At 45.0% G+C, this 18,281-nt stretch overlaps 1 protein-coding gene across 2 annotated transcripts in view; it reads left to right on the top strand.

Moving 5' to 3' along the window:
- The first annotated feature begins 3,076 nt into the window (after positions 1-3,076).
- The window catches only part of CRYGN (crystallin gamma N), a 41,852-nt gene continuing 26,647 nt past the window's right edge, over positions 3,077-18,281 (top strand). The window contains exon 1 of one of the 2 annotated variants that reach the window (XM_069960492.1): positions 3,077-3,216. In XM_069960492.1, coding sequence (XP_069816593.1) covers positions 3,175-3,216 — 42 coding nt within the window. In that variant the 5' untranslated portion in view covers positions 3,077-3,174. Of the gene's footprint in view, positions 3,217-14,224; positions 14,311-18,281 lie in introns of those variants that run through there. The other variant, XM_069960493.1, reaches the window with a different exon arrangement.

The raw sequence follows: 18,281 nt of genomic DNA, 5'->3' as shown, positions 1-18,281 counted from the left end.
CATCATATATAGATTGCAGGGTGTGTACCCATTGGTGGAGACACCTGAGGAAACACTAAGACTGACCTCTGATAGGTTTTTTTTGGAGAGCCAACTCTCAGCTGGTGGCAAAACAGGAGAAAATACATGACTATGGTAACATACACAATTAACCCTCTCAACACGTTCCTTCTGCTGTGTCATACAGTAATAGAGAATATAGTGAGACATCTAGTGGGGGGAGAGCAGAATACACCTTCAATCTTCAGAACCTATAGCCTAAGGCTTTACTTTCAGTGCCGGACTAAAGCCAAATACAATAATTCTTCAAATATAATAATTTAAAAAAAAATAAAATAAAAAATAAAATAAAAAAATAATGGTGATGGGGAATTAGTTACTGGAGATCAAGAGACAGCTGGGTTGCTGAATAAGTCCTTCAGCTCTGTGTATACAAAAGAAGAGGATGGAGGCGTGGTGGGCGGGGTCAGTGCTGAGGTGGGTGGGGTCAGTGCTTTGGTAGGCAGGGCTTGTGCTTATAACATTTAATGTACTGAAATGGCTTACTATAGATATGGTCCAAAGTAAATTAATAAATAAAATGTAATCAAAGTTTCACGACCTAATGGATTACACCCCAGAGTTCTTAGGGAACTTAGTTCTGTCATTTCTTTACCCTTGTACAGAATATTCAGCTATTCTTTGATAACTGGCATTGTGCCAAGGGACTGGCATAAGGCAAATGTAATGTTCTGGAAGTTCTGAAAATAAAAATATATATGTGTTCTGGAAGTCTGGTTGAGGGTGTGTTCACACGTACAGTATCCGCAGCAGATCTGCAGCAGATTTGATGGTGCAGATTAGATGCTGTGTTCAGTTAGTTAAATGAAATCAGCTGCGGATCCGGTAAGTGTGAACGTACCCTTAGTTGGTATTTTTTCCTATAAGAAGTAATGTAAATGTTCCAGCTACTGTACCTATTTGTTCCCTATTTAGGTTCCCTTTAAAAATTGGGAACCATTGGCTAAATTCTGACAAAAAACAATTATAATTTTTTGGTAACAAGGTATAAAACTTTCATACTTTACTTGTCCAGCAATATAAATATATACTGAATATGCAAAATATTCTGTAGGCATGTTCTAAATATGTTTAGGAAAGCTAATACCTGGCAATTGTCATCGTGCCACCTAGTGGTCATATAACTGTATAGAGGAAATTTTTTTGTGTAATCAGATATAGGCTAGGTTCAGGCCCTTTTACAGGGGACCGTTATCTGCCCAATTAGGCCAATTTGGGCAAATATCGCCCCATGTAAAAAAGACAGCTATCAGCCGAGGAGCCGACCATCAGCTGATCATTGTCTTTCAACATGTTGAAAAATCATCGGCTACCGACTGTGCATCGCTCTGTATAATAGGTGGTGTACAGTCGGCAGCAGATGAAAGTATATAGTAAATAATAAACATATATACTTACCTGCCCACGCTCCCCAGTGTCCTCTTGCCTCTTCCTAGCTGACCAGAGCCACCGCTGAAGCTTCTACTCCCATCTTTGAAGTGACAGGCTGCTCAACCAATCGAAGATAAACATAAAGATTCTCTTCAGCTCACTTAAAATTCAATCTTTATTGTATAATGTTTAAAAGGCTGACACGTTCTTGCCCTTAGTTATGGATCTATTTAATCGGGTCCTGAAACGACTCACTGATGCAGAGGCCGTCACTCAAAATGAAGTGGGGGACTATCACAGTCCATTCCCCACAGCAATAAGAATCTTTATGTTTATCTTCTATTGGATGCCCTTGGGTCCAGGGACCATTCTCACGTGCTCCTAGAGTGGCATACAGCCAAAATAAGAACACTGCACCTTATTCTAAAGGGACTTTCTGAGTGCTGACCATCTTCTGTTTCTACCGCTCAACCAATCACTGGCTGCGGTGCTGTCCCGTCCTGGTCAGTGATTGGCTGAGCCGCCAGTCAGCTTCAGTGGCGGTTCCGGTCATCTGGGAGGAGGCGAGAGCGTGGGTAGGTAAGTATATATGTTTATTATTTACTATATAAAGAAAGGACTGTACGGACATCGTTCACAATAGTCGAGCCGTGTAATAGGCCCTGCAGCCTATCAGATTGGCGCTTGCTTATTCAGCAAATCAGGCCGTGTAATACGGCCTTAAGGGTCCTTTTACACATACAGATAACTCGCTTAAGCGATCGTTTAGCAGACGACAATGATTTTTTTTATTTTAAACAATAAGCTTTTAGACTAAAAAATAAATCTCTACGAAAAGACATTAATAGAGATGAGCGCGACTTGAGCATGCTCGAGAGCAATCGCTTGCCATTTGAATACCGATGGCTGAAGAAGTTGGATGCAGCCTAGCAGTCTAGTTTTCAGAACTCCCTAGGGCTGCACCCAGATTTGTCAGCCACCGGTGTTCAAATGTCGAGCAATTGCACTCGAGCATGCTCATCTGTAGTCACTACCTCTACACAAGGAACAGGAGCAAATTACCGCCATCCCCATTCACTTTGTAGTGCGAATGGAGCTGAACAGCTGATGTGTGAGCACCCAACCGATCAGAGACTCAGAGATCTGTCTTTTTTTTTTTTGGCTTGGCTGTTTATGGAAAACATAACCAGCCAACATAACTTGACTTAAAAAAACAAAATAAATACAGCAAGTAGAGCCCTCCTCTTTTACATAACCAATCAGGTAGAAACCAAACAGCAGCAGCTTAGTAATAGAAGGTGTTAAAACAAATTCTAAAAAAAACCCTCATGGTGACAAACCTCCCTCTACACACACATACACACGCAACACCCCTCATTGTCAAAGCTGAAGTTTCCTGAGAAAAACAATACAATCCTGGCTATATAACCTGTGGTATGATGTATGTGTTATACTGTCATGCTCTGTAAGCCTTTTCAAATAATTTATTGTGTGCTGCTTCTCCACTGGAGCTGCTGCACAGTACAGTGTATATATGTTAAAAACAACTAGTTGTTAATAAAGCTGTTTCAGTAAAAAAAATTAAAAAAAACAATTGTCCAATCATGGAATGTTATGATTTGAACTGGTCTGATGAAGCTGGTGACCAACTGCCACCATCATTGCAGATGTAAACAAGTCTTGTGGCATCTTGTGGTTGCTGAGCGGCAATTGTCTGCCCATTTTTCCTTTCACGGACGCCTGATGGACGTCACAGCTTCCCGGTACATCCCAGAACATCTACTGGTAAGTGTTACTAGTGCACACTGCACACAGGACAGTTATGGGCAGCAAAAGACATTCCTACTGTAAGGCTGCTATAAATCTCCCCCATTATCTCTATACGAGCCCATAATGTGTAAGGAAATGGCATCAGTATATAACCATTAGGAGGCCTGTGCTGGAAAGGGTGTCAGGCGGGTCCAGGTTAGGTTGTTGGGAAGGGTGTCGGTAGGGTCCATGTTAGGAGGTTGGGACAGGTCTGGGCTAGGAAAGGCGACAGGAGGGTTCACGTTAGGGGTCAGGAAGGGCAATGGGAGGGTCCGCTTTAGGAGGATGGAGCGGACCTGGGCTAGGAAGGGCAATAGGGGGGTCCGCTTTAGGGGACTGGGACGGGCCTGGGCTGGGAAGGGTGACGGGATGGTCCGCATAAGGGGATTGGGGCGGGCCTGGGCTGGAAAGGGTGACAGGAGGTTCGTGGGATGGGAAGGGTGATGGGAGGGTCCGCGTTAGGAGGTTGGGGAGGGCCTGAGCTGGAAAGGGCGATAAGAAGGATCCATGTTAGGGGGCTGGGGTGGACCTGGGCTGGGAAGGGTGACAGGAGGTTCACCTTAGGGGGCTGGGGCGGGCCTGGGCTGGGAAGGACGACAGAAGGGTCCATGTTAGGAGGTTGGGACTGGCCTGGGCTGGGAAGGACTTTGGGAGGGTTCATGTAAGGGGGCTGGGGCAGGCTTGGGCTGGAAAGGGCAACAAAAGGGTCCGCATTGGGAGATTGGGGCGGGCCTAGGCTGGAAAGGCCGATGGGAGGGTCTGTGTTAGGAGGTTGGGGGAGACCTGGGCTCGGAAGGGCAATGGGAAGGTCCGCATTAAAACGCTGGGGCGGCCCTGGGCTGGGAAGGGTGATGGGAGGGTCCATGTTAGGAGGTTGGGACAGGCCTGGGAAGGGCGATGGGAGGATCCACATTAGGGGGCTGGGGCGGACCTGGGCTGGGAAGGGTGATGGGAAGGTCCGCATTAAAAGGCTGGGGTGGGCCTGGGCTGGGAAGGGTGATGGGAGGGTCCACGTTAGGAGTTTGGGGAGGGCCTGGGCTGGGAAGGGTGATGGGAAGGTCTGCATTAAAAGGCTGGGACGAGCCTGGGCTGGGAAGGGTGATGGGAGGGTCCACATTAGGAGGTTGGGGCAGGCCTGGGCTGGGAAGGGCGATGGGGGGATTCACGTTAGGAGGTTGGAGCGGGCCTTGTTAGGAAGGGAGGATCCGTGTAAGGGAGCTAGGACGGGCCTGGGCTGGGTAGGGTGATGGGAGGGTCCATGTTAGGGAACTGGGGCAGACCTGGGCTGGTGAAGGGTGATGGGAAGGTCCGCACTAAAAGGCTGGGGCGGGCATGGGCTGGGAAGGGCGCCGTGAGGATCCGTGTTAGGGAACTGAGGCGGGCCTGGGCTGGGAAGGGCAACGGGAGCGTCCGCGTTAGGTGGCAGGGGAGGGCCTGGGCTGGGAAGGGCAACAGGAGGGTTTGCATTAGGTGGCTGGGGCGGGCCTGGGCAGGGAAAGGTGATGGAAAAGTCCGCTTTGGGGGCTGGGGCGGGCCTGGGCTGGGAAGGGTGACAGGAGGGTCCGTGTCAGGGGGCTGGGGCAGGTCTGGGCTGGGAAGGGTGCCAGGAACGACCTGGGCTCAAAGTTTTAAGGAGTTTTGGGTAGGTTTAGCAAAGGAAAGGTAAATTACGGGTTGGGTAATTGGGTTAGGGTGGAGGGGCTCCCTCATGGTGCCTTCACCTTGACGTGGTGAGGGAGCTTGTGTGCCTTTGTTATCCAATGAGCTAAGCTGCCGGGAGTAATACTCCTGGTGGGGTCACCCGTGCCAGACAGGTCAATGGGGAGAGGCCAGATTAAGAAAGGCACCCGAAAGAAAGGGCTGGTATTCTGGAAATATTTCAATATTTAACCCCTTAGCGACCCATGATGTATCTGATACGTCATGGTGCCGCGCGGGGGGGGGTGTTCAGAGCGGCACCATGACGTATCAGATACATCATGGGTCGCTAAGGGGTTAAATATTGACCCCGCTCTTAACGGCGCTGATCCCGGCTGACATGTGCAGCTGGGCAGTGCCTCTATTAAGCCTTTAAGTGCAGCTGTCAAACCTGACTGCTGCACTTAGAGGCTTCAGACCTCACATCCCTGGTGTCTAGTGGGAGTGATCGGAGGGGGGAGATCCGTTCTTCTGCCCGTGCCGGGCCGCAGCGTCGGAATGACGCTGATCCCGGCTCGGCAATAGATTGCTGTGGCCTGCAGCAGGCCATAGCAATCTATGAACGATCTCATCGATCTTTGCTGTGTATATACACAGCATTGATCTCTATGAGAGATCATTGCTGTTTATATACAAGTCCCCCAGGGGGACTTCTAGTTAAAGTAAAAAAAAAAAAGTAAAAATGTTTTTTTATTAATAAAAAATCCCCTCCCCTATTAAAAGTCCAAATCACCCCCCTTTTCCCATTTTATAAATATAAATAAATAAACAAATAAACAAACATGTTTGGTATCACCGCGTGCGTAATTGCCCGAACTATTAATTAATCACATTCCTGATCTCGCGCGGTAAACGGCGTAAGCGCAAAAAAATTCCAAGGTGCAAAATTGCGCATTTTTGGTCGCATTAAATCCAGAAAAAATGTAATAAAAAGTGATCAAAAAGTCGTATATGCGCAATCAAGGTACCGATAGAAAGAACACATCATGGCGCAAAAAATGACACCTCACACAGCCCCATAGACCAAAGGATAAAAGCGCTATAAGCCTGGGAATAGAGCGATTTTAAGGAACATATATCTGTTAACAATGGTTTGAATTTTTTACAAGCCATCAGATAATATAAAAGTTATACATGTTACATATCGTTGTAATCGTAACGACTTAAGGAACATGCATAACCAGTCAGTTTTACCATAGGGCGAACGGCGTAAATGCAAAACTCCCCGAAATTAAAACAAATTTTTTTTTCAATTTGACAGCGCCAATGATTTTTTTTCCGGTTTCGCAGCATATTTTATGGAAAAATAATGCCTGTCATTGCAAAGTACAATTGGTTTAGCAAAAAATAAGCGCTCATATACGTCTCTAGGTGAAAAAATGCAAGCGCTATGGCCTTTTAAACATAAAGTGGAAAAAGCAAAAGTGCAAAAACGAAAATTGGCTTTGACCTTAAGGGGTTAAAATACAATGGACATGTACTATTGACAATACATCTAGCACTCTCACTACACATATCTTTCAGCAGAACACAGCACACACAATGCTATTCTTACCTGCTTTGTTGTTGTTGACTGATGAACCTTGTAATTGGCAAGCAAGAGAAGGCAGGACCCCTGCACCTATGATTCCTGTCCATCACTAAGCTCTGCCTGTATTCCTGCTAGGCCTCACCCCTTCGTTAAGCCCCCTCCCCCACCTTTGCATTAAGTCTTTGGGTTGTGAACTAAATCGCTCTGCTGGTTGTCACCCCTGCCTTGACCAGTATTTATAAGGAGTCTCTTTTTCCTCCAAGGTCAGACCTTCAGCAGCCGTAGGGAGATGGGGCCTGTTGGGAACTTGTAGATGAAGAGTATGGGGCTGGCTACAGCTGGCTCCTCTCCTGCACAGTTCTGTCTGAACTATACAGCTTTCTTTATCCAATGTCTTACTATGTTGTGAAGTGCAGGGAGAGTGCTGTCCCGCGAAAAAAACGGCCATCAAGATGTTCATGGACTGGCCCACTTAGCACACTGGCCAATCTGGCATTTGCCTGATTAGCCAGATGGGCAATCTGGTCCTGAAGTGATGTATTCTTTCCCGTCTGACACAGTGCTCTCTGCTGCCACCTCTGTCTGTGTCAGAAGCTGACCAGATTTGCTACTGCTCTGGACATTTCCTGACATGGATAGAGGTGGTAGCAGGGCCGTATTAAGAGCTGCTGCTGCCGTAGGCCCTAAACCTGAAGACGCCCCATCGTGGGGGAGAGTGGTTTCAGCCACATGCAGTTCTTTACATGTAGAAACATTGTCTGAATCACATTTTTATGGTTTTGAACTGTTTAAAACATACATTTCCACATTGAATTAATTCTCACCACAGGATTGGTAGATTGGTCCGTAATAGCTCCAGGTGTCACAGCCATACCAGACCTGAACAATACTGCCACACCAGACCTGATCATACCTCCTTCCTCAAAAAGTCACCAGATTTACTGGCAAGTCTGACTGAGAAGTGAGAGACTAAAAAAATAAAAACAAAAAAAAGGAGTTTTTTTCCCCACTGCGCCCTGGTGCTGCCCCCCTGAAAGGTGCTGCCCTAGGCACCGGACCACGAGGGCCTAGTGGTAAATACGGCCCTGGGTGGTAGCAGAGAGCGCTGTGTCAGACTGGAAAAAATACACCACTTTCTGCAGGACATACAGCAGCTGGTAAGTACTGGAAGACTTTAGAGTTGTAAACAGGCGTTATTTACAAATCTGTATAATTTCCTGGCACAAGTTGATTTGAGTTGAAGTGGAGTACCACTTTAAGGGGTTTATCTTCTACAGGATAGGGGTAGCTAACTGATCGTTGAGGGTCCATCCACTGGAGCCCACGCTGATCCTGAGAAAGGAGGACAATTGTCCCCTGAATGGTTAGAGTGGCAATGTGCATACTCAACCAGTTCCTTATACAGTCTCTGGGGCTTCCAAGCATTGAGCTGATCCCTACCAAGGTCCATGGCTTCTAGTATAGCCAGGATGAAACTTTCCCGTGTCTGACCATTATGGGATCTATAGGTTCCTTCACATTAGGGGTTTTTGCCTTCCCCTGGATTAACGCAGTATGGTTTCCCTAGATTGAACCTGAAGGACTCTTGCAGGGGCGTAGCTAAAGGCTTATGGGCCCTGGTGCAAAATGTTAGCTTGGGCCCCCCATCTCACCCGATCAGGCAAAGTCATATCTAACGTTATATCCAATTACTCTAATGTGCCACCATGTTCTAATGCACTGTCACTGCCTCCACCTCATGTACTGCACTACTGCCCCCTATAATTAATGGACTGTACTGTGTCATTGTCTAATCATTGTATTCCAATCTTTGACTCTCCAGCTGAAAAACTACAACTCTCATCATGAACTGCCAGTTGGAAACGATGGGGGTTGTAGTGCTGCAACCTGAAGAGCCGCATGCTGCAAAACTACAACTCCCATAATAAACTGTCAGCAGGGCACGATGAAGTTTGAACTTCTGCAACCTGGAGAAGTCACCTGATATCACCTGCAGTCCTATGTAACACCACAGATAACAGTGATATCCCTCTGAGTACAGATAATGTAGATGTCACCTGCAGTCCTATGTAACACCACATAACACAGTGGTATCTCTGAGTACAGATAATGTAGTAGATGTCACCTGCAGTCCTATGTAACAGCACAGATAACACAGTGATATCCCTCTGAGTACAGATTATGTAGTTGATGTCACCTGCAGTCCTATGTAACAGTACAGATAACAGTGATATATCTCTGAGTACAGATCATGTAGTAGATGTCACCTGCAGTCCTATGTAACACCACAAATAACACAGTGATATCCCTCTGAGTACAAATAATGTAGTAGTCATCTGCAGTCCTATGTAACAGCACAGATCACACAGTGATATCTCTGAATACAGATAATGTAGATGTCACCTGCAGTCCTATGTAACAGCACAGATAACACAGTGATATCTCTGAGTACAGATAATGTAGTAGCTGTCACCTCGGGGCGCCCCTACTAAATGATGTTCTACAAAATAAGAAAAGTGTCATACAGGGACTCACAGGTGACGTCTTCTTTGATCTGAGGCGTCACTTTCCCTTTTCCTCTCCATCCGGCCCAGACCTCCATGATGATTCCTTCCAGATATGTTTCATCTTTTCAGAACCTGCGAGACAAACAATTTATGCTCCGCACATTTCTAGCAGCTTCCTTTCCTTTCTCCCCCCTGTAGGCTCCCATAGTAACTGCGCTGTGTGGGATGCCCCCTGTATGTAGGATCCCCTGATGTGCCCCCTGTATGTAGGATCCCCTGCTGTGCCCCCATGAGCTAATAATGCCCCCAGAGGTGCCCCCATGAGCTAATAATGCCCCCAGAGATGCCCCCATGAGCTAATAATGCCCCCAGAGGTGGCCCCCATGAACTAATAATGCCCCTAGAGGTACCCCCATGAGCTAATAATGCCCCCAGAGGTACCCCCATGAGCTAATAATGCCCCCAGAGGTGCCCCCATGAACTAATAATGCCCCTAGAGGGGCCCCCATGAACTAATAATGCCCCCAGTGGTGCCCCCATGAGCTAATAATGCCCCCAGAGGTGCCCCCATATACTAATAATGCCCCCAGAGGTGCCCCCATATAATAATAATGCCCCCAGAGGTGCCCCCATATACTAATAATGCCCCCAGAGGTGCCCCCATATACTAATAATGCCCCCAGAGGTGCCCCCATATACTAATAATGCCCCCAGAGGTGGCCCTCATGAACTAATAATGCCCCCAAAGGTGCCCCCATATACTAATAAAGCCCCCAGAGGTGCCCCCATATACTAATAATGCCCCCAGAGGTGCCCCCATATACTAATAATGCCCCCAGAGGTGCCCCCCATGAACTAATAATGCCCCCAGAGGTGCCCCCATGAACTAATAATGCCCCCAGAGGTGCCCCCATATACTAATAATGCCCCCAGAGGTGCCCCCCATGAACTAATAATGCCCCCAGAGGTGCCCCCATGAACTAATAATGCCCCCAGAGGTGCCCCCTATGAACTAATAATGCCCCCAGAGGTGCCACCTATGAACTAATAATGCCCCCATATACTAATAATGCCCCCAGAGGTGCCCCCATATACTAATAATGCCCCCAGAGGTGCCCCCATGAACTAATAATGCCCCCAGAGGTGCCCCCATATACTAATAATGCCCCCAGAGGTGCCCCCATATACTAATAATGCCCCCAGAGGTGCCCCCATGAACTAATAATGCCCCCAGAGGTGCCCCCATATACTAATAATGCCCCCAGAGGTGCCCCCATATACTAATAATGCCCCCAGAGGTACCCCTAAAAAAACAAACATCATACTCACCTAACTTGCACTGTGTGGCTGCAGGCAGCAGCTCTTCCTCCTCTTCGGGCTCCATCTTGCGAGCCGCGGGGACGGGACTTCCGGAGAGGTCACGTCCCGGCCTCCCATAGGCTGCTGGCATGACGTGCCGGCGGCCTATGGGAGGGAATACAGGAGGAGGACGCTGACAGGTCCTGCTCCTGTATTCTGATCGCTTTAATGTTCCGCCCGCACAGTGACTGTGCGGGCGGAACATCAAAGCGATCTGTGCATCCCGAGAAGCTGCGCGGCCACAGCTTCTCGGGATGCTCAGAGACAAGTGGCAAGGGGGGCCATGCGGGCCCCCCTAGCGTAGGGGCCCGGTCGCAATGGCGACCGCTGCGACCCCCTATAGCTACGCCACTGGACTCTTGTCTTCTTTCAGCGTTATTTACTATGATTTAAACCCTGCAAGGCAGCATGGACTGTGCTGTAGGAGGATTCCTCAGGGTCATCCCCTTAGAAAAGACATGATAACAGTCCAGGGCATGAAACAGGAATGGAGACAGGAATGGAGAAAGGGTAGAATAAGGAGCAGACATGAGGTTGAGACCAGATTCGTGGTCAATCAGGAGTTGAAACCAGGACTGGCAAGAGCCAGGACTGGATATGAACCTGAATCAGTAGGAGGAGGATTCCCCTTTAAATAGGCCATCTAGCAGCTTCTGATGCTAATAAAATTTATATATTCGCATATGCCACTGATTTTTGAATGCAGATTTTTTTTTATTCACAATATACCCTTCATAGAATCCATGTGTTATCCTCATATGGAATGATGCACAGATCATATACACTTTATAATACAGGTATATATAAAATAGTCACCACCTTACCTAAATTCATGGAAATGATGGGTTTATCGCATAGAATGCTTCTTTCTCTGGCGTTATCCCGGTGATGCCGGCTCACGTGGCTTCTTCTCGTCTGTGAGGGTTGATAACACAGAACAATTATTTGTGCTCAGTCACACAGCAAATGGTAACACAATGTGAAAGTTCTCAAATTCTGTCAAGGTACAAATGTAGCACTTGTCATCTTGTTACCTGACTACACAATGTAAATGTGTCCCTGACACTGACAGGCATTGTCACTTACTAAATGGATTTGACGATGCATTGTGATCATCCAAAGCAGCACGTCTATGGGAGTTAGCAGTTGTGCTACATCTGCATAGTAACTTCCACATATAAAGTATACGCAGTACTGAGCTACTGTTATATTATATTATTATGTTACTTAATGTTCTTATTTTAAGGTTCAGTAAATGTGATGTGATATGTGATACCCTTTGTACTTCTGTTAACTAGTTGGTTTCTTTATTACCAATAACTAGCACACTGCCGTCTCTCGCTTTCTCTCTCTCTCTCTCTCTCTCCAATTTCTAGAAGTATAGAAGCACATTTTTCAGATGTAAAATTGGCTGTACAGCTAAGTGGTTTTGTCCAACTCATATCTTGACCACTAGATGTCCCACTACTCTACAATCTGTTGTCCTCTGCTTGTTGTTATGAGAAATTTGTCTTTAACACCACAGAGACCAAGAAAGAATGCAGGAAAGGGACAGTGCTTCGCTAGTTCCTCCTTCAGAGTATCCACATTGTGTCTGAAAGGTAAAATTTAGAGAGAAGAAAATATGAGCATACTTGAGATTCACTTCACTCTAGTAAAATTAAAATTTTCCTATAATGACTGACTATCCATAACATACTATGTACACAGTGTTGCCTCCTGAATTTAATCACCTCTCCCACTATGAGCAGAAATTTACTGCTTAGACCATGGCAGCTTTTGTGATGTAACCCCTTCCTTGTTGTCATCTTGCTGCAGATTCGTTTAGTAACACCTTCTCCTCACACAGGTCAGTTATAGTAGTGTATTTTGTAAAGCATCAGTCCAGCACATTACCAGCCTGTTAAGTCCGGTGCACTTTCTCTAGTACTGTGCCATTGCATTGCAGAGTAGAGTAGTAACTATTCTGTAATTGTGTTTTGAGACTCACAACTGACCCCTTTTTTGCATATTCAAATTTATAGGGGGCAATGTATGAAGTGAGTACTTCATTGGATTTTTTTTACTGATCTCCCTGAGCTCAGTGATTGCTGTGTTTTGCTATTCTGTGACTGGTCAGACAAGTAAGGGAAACAAAGTCCAGGTGTGAGTACTGCTGGCAAACAACTCAGTCCTGGACCCACTCTGCTGAAATGTAGAGAATGAGCAATAGATGTGTATAATGGAGAGGACTCTCATATACTCAGTTATGAAAGCACTAAACTATCTCGGGTTAATGTAACAAAATGTGACGGTTTAAAAAAAAAAAAATCTTTGATAAAAAAAAGGTTACGCCCCAACCACCCAATCATAATCTTAGTATGATCCCCAAAACATAGAGATGCACTTGACCCCTGAATTCTCTCAGCAGACAATCCCTACAACTGGGAACTTGCTACCTACCCAAAGGTCCCACCCTGTAGATATAACAAAGCCTATACAAGAAGTTAGACAAAATAGCAGGGTCATCACTTCCACCTAGGATAGCTGATACCACTGTGCCCACCACACAGACTTATCCATATACCACATACAATTTTGCAGGTGCGCAGAGATCTCCTTCATGGGCCTTCATTGCTTACATAGACCTTCACATTAAGCAGACAACCTGAAGTACCTGAAATGTAGCTATCTCTTCCATTCCTATGAAAGATCAGTATGTAATACTTCATTTCCCTCTGAAGTGATGACTGATCTCCAGGCCTTTTCAGTAAGAAAATGGGCTGTCATAACAAGACAACGCTATTATATGCAGATTAGCAAATGCCGTTTTTATGACAGCGATGACTTGTTATATTCCAGCGTCGTCCCAACGTGTTTTCTGAGTATGACACCGGAGCTTCATGCACACTTCCTAGGTTCCCTAGGCCACTGTTAATGTAAAGGTACCACTTACTGTGGATGGCCTACTCATCGTACACAGATGGAACGGAGAACAACCTCATTTGTCTCCCTGCACCTGGGTTTTGTTTTTTTTCAGAGCCATCTCAGCGGGACTGTCAAAACACGCCGTCTTCACCAGATGGGAGTACTGTGGTGAGAAAACATTGACTCAATCCCGGCAGTCACATTTAATAAATACTTTCAGTCGCAAGTGATTAAGCAAATACCTGAAGCAAAGCCATGCAACGGATTAGCACAGCAGCATTACTGGGGCTTGCTACTTCTATATACTAGTCACAGCCATATATATAGTATATTATCATTCAGAGACGCTACCTGTGCTATTATAACCTGTAAATATCTTATATATTGGCCACTAAGCAGAATGCTTGCATTACAATAAAAAGCTTTTATAACCAAGGACTTAAAGGGGTTGTCCAGCTGTTCTGGCTGATGCTTATGTGCTAAAATAACCCATTGGACAAAGAGAGCCCGTCTATAGAGATGAGTCAATTTCTAGTATGCTCAGGTTTGTCCGAAATCAATAGCTCTGCATTTGATTACCTGTGGCTGAATAAGTTGGATTCAGCCCTAGGGGGGCCATAGGCTGTATTCATGTTTTCAGGCAGCCTTCCAACTTCTTCAGCCAATCAAATACAGAGCGTTTGGGTTCAGAAGAACCCGGGTGTGCTAGAGGTTCACTTATCGTTAGCCATCAGAAATCCTGACCTCAATGTTTATGGTAAATATAAAAAATTTATTTTAAAAAACCACAACGCATTTCAGGATCGCACCGATCTCTTTCTCAAGTGTCTGACCAGACACTTGAGAAAGGGATCGGTGCGATCCTGAAACGCCTTGTGTTTTTTTTTGTTTTTTTTTTAAATAAATTTTTAGTACTTTATTTTGCCCTGCTTTTTTTACCTGGACCTGCGCCTGTTGGACCCAGTTGTGGAGTGGAGGATTCTGTTGCTGTTATTATCCCGTTGTGGTTGCCTGGGAGTGGCTGCGGTTCATATGCCTGCTGTGGTCGAGGGTTGTGCCTTGTATCAGGTGAGAATCTCCATTTTCTCTTCTTCCTGATGCCCTTCTGCCTGATTTCTACACTATGGAGCGCTGTTCATTTTTATATGGTAAATATTATTATTTACCATAAAAAAATACATTTGGGCATCTTTTCTTGTGTTGTGCCTCTTAAAAATAAAATAAATTAACAAATGGGTGTAACCAGTTGGGGGGCGTGTCCCTTAACAATGACACTATCCAATCAATACTGGCAGTATCAGACTGTGTAGAGACACACCCCTATGATAAAGGGGAATAGCCACACCTAGTTGTCAATTTATAATTTCCTAACATTTTAGATATAGCACAGGGACTGCATAAAGAATTTTAAAAAGCACAGTAACTTTCTTAAAAGGATTATCCAGGCTTATGGAAACATGCCCACTCTTTTTTTTACAGAAACAGAAACCCCCTTGTCCTCAGGTTGTTTGCAGGTTGTATGTGTTATTATTCAGTTCACTTTGATGGACCTAACCTGCAAAACCACATCCAGACTGAGGACAAGAAAGGTGCTGTTTCTTTAAAAAAAAAGTGGGGATGTTTCTATAAGCAATGATAAGCCCTTTAGGAAAAGATGTTCCAGAATTATGAATTTATAGGACATACAAGTATTCACTAAAACAGAGAGGCCAAGAGAGCTGGCAGGTTCCCTTTAAATGTCACCCTGCTCCCGCATCAGTGGTCCCTTTGTCCTCCGCTGGTCTCTATCATAGCATTGCCGTCTATATTTACATTGTAGTTATTACCTGCCCCGCTTTATTGTGTAATTTGGTCGCCACCTGTTGAGTGGAATGGAGTTGTACATAATTAAAGCCGCAAAAAACTCTCCACACTAAAAGCACGCCCCTTTTATATCAAAGCCACGCCCCTCTGACAGAAAAGTTACAAAAGTGTTTAACACACAATTATTTTATTTATTTATTTTTACAAATATCTGCAACTTTTTTCTTTATTACGCCAGAAAACTCCACTTAAAAATTCCCACCCTATAAGAAAGACTAATATGACAATCCATAGAAACATTCTGCAGCTAATCCCACTGCTATCTGCTGTGTTTTAGGTGCATCTCTCAGCGTACAGGTTCTCACCATTCCTTGACATTCAATGGCTGACCAGAGATAGCTGATAATGCTGCCGGTAGTCTGTCACTACATGAAGAATCACAGCTTGGCAAATGAGAATTTCTGCAGCTCTGAGGCTGCGGCTTCACAAGCTTCATGCCCTGACAGATTTTTGAAGCCAAAGTCAGGAACAGACTATAGATAGAGAACAGATCATAAAGGAAAGACCGAGATTTATCCTGTTTTCAAATCCATTCCTGGCTTTGGCTTCAGATTTTCTGACTTGTGCTGGTTGAAAAAAACAGACTAACCACAGGAATTCCGGTCAGTACAGAGAGTCACGGCTCAATGTGTCCATCAATCACATGACTGCCTTCTCTCTGTGAGCGCTCAGATGGCCTGGGATACACAGGACTTCCTGTTTTCTGACTTGTTGAGAAAAAAAACAGACAGAAAACAGGAAGTGCCGTGTTCTCCATGATAACTAAAAAAAATTAATAATAATGAATGTAAATTGCAAACTTGCTTTATATCACATCTACTGTTGATTTAGATTTTGAAAGTTATAACGACAGGTACACTTTAAGCTAAAGCTTTGGCTGTCCAGGCATGATGGGATTTGATGTTTTGCAACAGCTGGAGCATCGAAGGTTCCCCACCCCTGATCTAAGGCCCCTCTGATACATATAAATTCACCAATTATTATAAAGGACACATAACAGGTCTATATATTTTGCATTGGGGCCTATGAACTATATCTCTGTATTTATAAATTCAACAAAAAAAACTATTTACTATATGAATGAATGAATGAAAAAAAAATTTCCAATAAGCTATCTTTATCAATTCTTCATGGTTTTCATATATCTTGAATAACTTTTGAAGGAGTACTCTGTTGAATTTTATTTTCTTTCAAATCAACTGGTTACAGTTCCTCACATAGACAGTGGTGGCAGCAGAGAGCACGGTGTCAGACTGGAAAGAATACACCCCTTCCTGCAGGACATACAGCATCTGATAAGAACTAGACGACTTGAGATTTTTAAATGGAAGTAATTTACAAATCTATATAACTTTCTGACACCTGTTGATTTGAATTGTTTTTCTTTTTTTGCTGGAGTACCCCTTTGATATACAGTGAAATAACTTTATTTCTTAAAACACCCTATATGTTTATTGTGGCTTCCTAGAATCATCGTATAGTCATGTCTATGGGTATAAGCCATAGATGTGGCTTTCTAACCACATTAATGTTCCTGGACTCCAGGCCTCCTTCCCTTGGATGTTGCAGGTTGAGGAGAGTAATAACAACACTTGTGCTGACCGTAGCACTTCAGCTGTTTTTGTTGCTGACTGAACTTTCGGAGCCCTTTATGTTCATTTTATTTTCCTGATACAAATCAGGGACACCGGTTCCAGGAATAATATTTGCTGAACGTTTCTCTTTTTGCCCATGGCTTTTCTTAGTCTGGAGAATGTCCTCTCTGTTTACCTATCCCTTACATCTGACCCCTGCCTTGTTTAGCACATCAAAAACATTCATGCTGTATCTTTATCTATGTATAATGTAACTGGTTACTAAACACTGCTGTCCTACACATCTCACCTATATTTCCATATCAACTCTCACCACCTTGGATAGCTTAGTTGGGTTTCTGCTGTTGGGAGTCCTGCAGCTCTCCCTGCTGTACAACTTCTGCCCGATCTTTGCTTGGGCAAAACCGCACTTTTCCAAGCACACCTCAGAGGGTTAAATTAGTGGTGTCAATTGACATGTTGTTCAGTTAAAGGGGTACGCTTGAGAAAGAAAAATGTTTTCAAATTAACTGGGGTAAGAAAGTTATACAGATTTGTAAACTACTTCTATTTAAAAAATCTCGTGTCTGCCAGTACAGAGTGATGATGGCCTGATCAATACTATAAACGAGCGCTTATCTCCATTAGCGATGTCCGTGCGGCTGCGGCCAGTGATTGGTTGAGCAGCCTGTCTGAGCTGACAATCAGCCAATCACTGGCCGCGGCTGCACAGACGTCGCTAACGGAGATCGGCTCTGAAGCTGCAGCGCACCGGATCGGGGAGGAAGCAGAGCGCAGGATGAGACCAGCAACGTGGATGGGTAATGTAAACTGTTTTTTTAATTGTCAGCTGCCGGCCACGCATCTCTATTACATGTAGCGTTGTGCTGTTGGCAGCCGATGATTTTAGATCAGGGCCTAAAGAAATGATAGTTTCATTGGATGATCATTCTCTCTATTACATGGAGCGATAATCAGCCGAATCGGGCCTGACTCGGCCATTTATTTCTCCGTGTAATAGGTCCCAAAGCCTGAAGTTGGCCATAGGCTGTATCTATGTTTTCCAGGACTCTTTAGTGCTGCATCCAACTTCTGCAGCTGCTTGGAGTCAAGTATAAAGCATTCGAGTTCGGAGAGTGTTGCCAAACCCGAACAGTTCGGCTTCTCCGCTCAAATACTAATCATGATACATAAGTCTGCCCGATAGCTGTATACAATATAATGTGAAGAACTCCTCAGCCACTGCTTGTAGGGTCTTAATTAGAGATGAGCAAACCGAGTTCGGGTTCGAGTCCATCCAAACCCGAAAGATCGGCATTTGATTAGCGGGGGCTGCTGAACTTGGATAAAGCTCTAAGGTTGTCTGGAAAACATGGATACAGCCAATGACTATATCCATGTTTTCCACATAGCCTTAGGGCTTTATCCAAGTTCAGCAGCCACCACTAATCAAATGCTGAAAGTTCCCGTTCGAATGGACTCAAGCATGCTCCAGGTTCGCTCATCTCTAGTCTCAATCCATCAAGTCCTTTTCACACATAGTTTCATAAAAAGCTCTAGTCCCGGTGACGGACTACTTACCGCCGTGAGTAAGAATTAGTA

Source organism: Dendropsophus ebraccatus, chromosome 2 (genome assembly GCF_027789765.1).
Source record: "Dendropsophus ebraccatus isolate aDenEbr1 chromosome 2, aDenEbr1.pat, whole genome shotgun sequence".
Classification (NCBI taxonomy): Eukaryota; Metazoa; Chordata; class Amphibia; order Anura; family Hylidae; genus Dendropsophus; species Dendropsophus ebraccatus.
Note: the sequence above shows the minus strand (reverse complement) of the source record. Positions and strands in the feature narration are given on the sequence as shown.